The sequence below is a fragment of the Antrostomus carolinensis genome, unplaced genomic scaffold (genome assembly GCF_000700745.2).
Source record: "Antrostomus carolinensis isolate BGI_N321 unplaced genomic scaffold, ASM70074v2 scaffold24813, whole genome shotgun sequence".
NCBI lineage: Eukaryota > Metazoa > Chordata > Aves > Caprimulgiformes > Caprimulgidae > Antrostomus > Antrostomus carolinensis.
In genome coordinates, this window is record NW_010307682.1 from 1,618 (window position 1) to 2,751 (window position 1,134).

Here is a 1,134-nt window from a genome sequence, read left to right on the forward strand (position 1 = left end):
AGTTGTTGAGTGTTGTGCAAAGGTTTCTGCATTTAAAAAGCTTCACTGAACCAGACTGTGTACAGGAAACAGTTAATCGCTTCTCTGTTTTCTGAAAAATTCAGATTTCAAATGCTGACCAAGTAAGAAACAAATCTATTGCAGCTGGATGCTGGTCTGTAAAAGGGACTGGCAGAGATCCAACTGGCTGCCCCTCGGCTCTTCACACCACAATAGGAAAAATGCCTGGAGTGGGAAACTCCCTTCCCCTCAGCACCAGGCCGGGAGAAGTTAACTGTACCCACCCCACAAACACCAGCTCAGTGTGGGACAGACCTCTCCCAGGGTCACTCTGCTTTTGAGATAGGGGCTAGTGGGCAGTTGAGTAGGAGACTTTATTTTGGATGGTTCCTTGGCATTTACTTCCCTCATTGCAGGACATCAGTGACCAAACACCTTCCCTTTACCGCAGAATCAATAGTTGGGCAGAGTTGGTGGCTGTCAGTGTGACCTCCAGGCTCATCTGCTAGCCAACTGCTTTTGCTTGTATTAAGGTTTTTTTTCAGTTAAACTTCAGGGGGATCTTTTACTGTAAATTGTGCTGCGTGCAGCCCAGCTCCAACCTGCTCCTCAGAGCTCTCCCCATCCTGGCACCAGGCAGTGGAAGGCAGCTGGTCTCAGATTTTGATCTTTATGGGTTTCTGGTCTTTTCAGCAGCCTTGTTGTCAAATTACCTGTAATATTGGCATGCTAGTGCTGGTCAGGGAGGGTGTGTTTGGATCTGGGTGCAAACTAGTGAAGAAAGTCTTTGCTGCTTTGGCGAGTCTAGTTTACTTACAATACATATCTCCTCAAAAAAACTAGCCAGCCTCTTTTCCTGAGGGTGAAATGATTAACAATAGCCTGGCTGCGGCTTGTATCTGAGTAAGTTCAGCCTTTTATTTCTCAGGTGTAGGTAGGAACAACTCAAAGGGGAAGGGGCACGTTTTCCACCACCGCTCTCTAACACGAGCAGAGGCAGCTGGGTAACTCTCGGTGCTCTCTCCATCCAGGCCATGCAGTACATGGAGCTGATCCCGAAGGAGATGCAGCCGGTGGCGGGAACGGACGGGGCGTGCTATCGCCGGCGGCAGCTGATGAGACAACTCCCGCTGT

General features: G+C 49.2%; 1 protein-coding gene across 1 annotated transcript in view; it reads left to right on the top strand.

The window, feature by feature from the left end:
- Nucleotides 1–1,034: 1,034 nt before the first annotated feature.
- The window catches only part of LOC104523060 (LIM and cysteine-rich domains protein 1), a 4,460-nt gene continuing 4,360 nt past the window's right edge, over nt 1,035–1,134 (top strand). Inside the window, 1 exon segment of the mRNA XM_010165522.2 lies at nt 1,035–1,134. This exon segment is cut by the window's right edge and continues 242 nt beyond it. Within this exon segment, the coding sequence (XP_010163824.2) occupies nt 1,035–1,134 (100 nt within the window).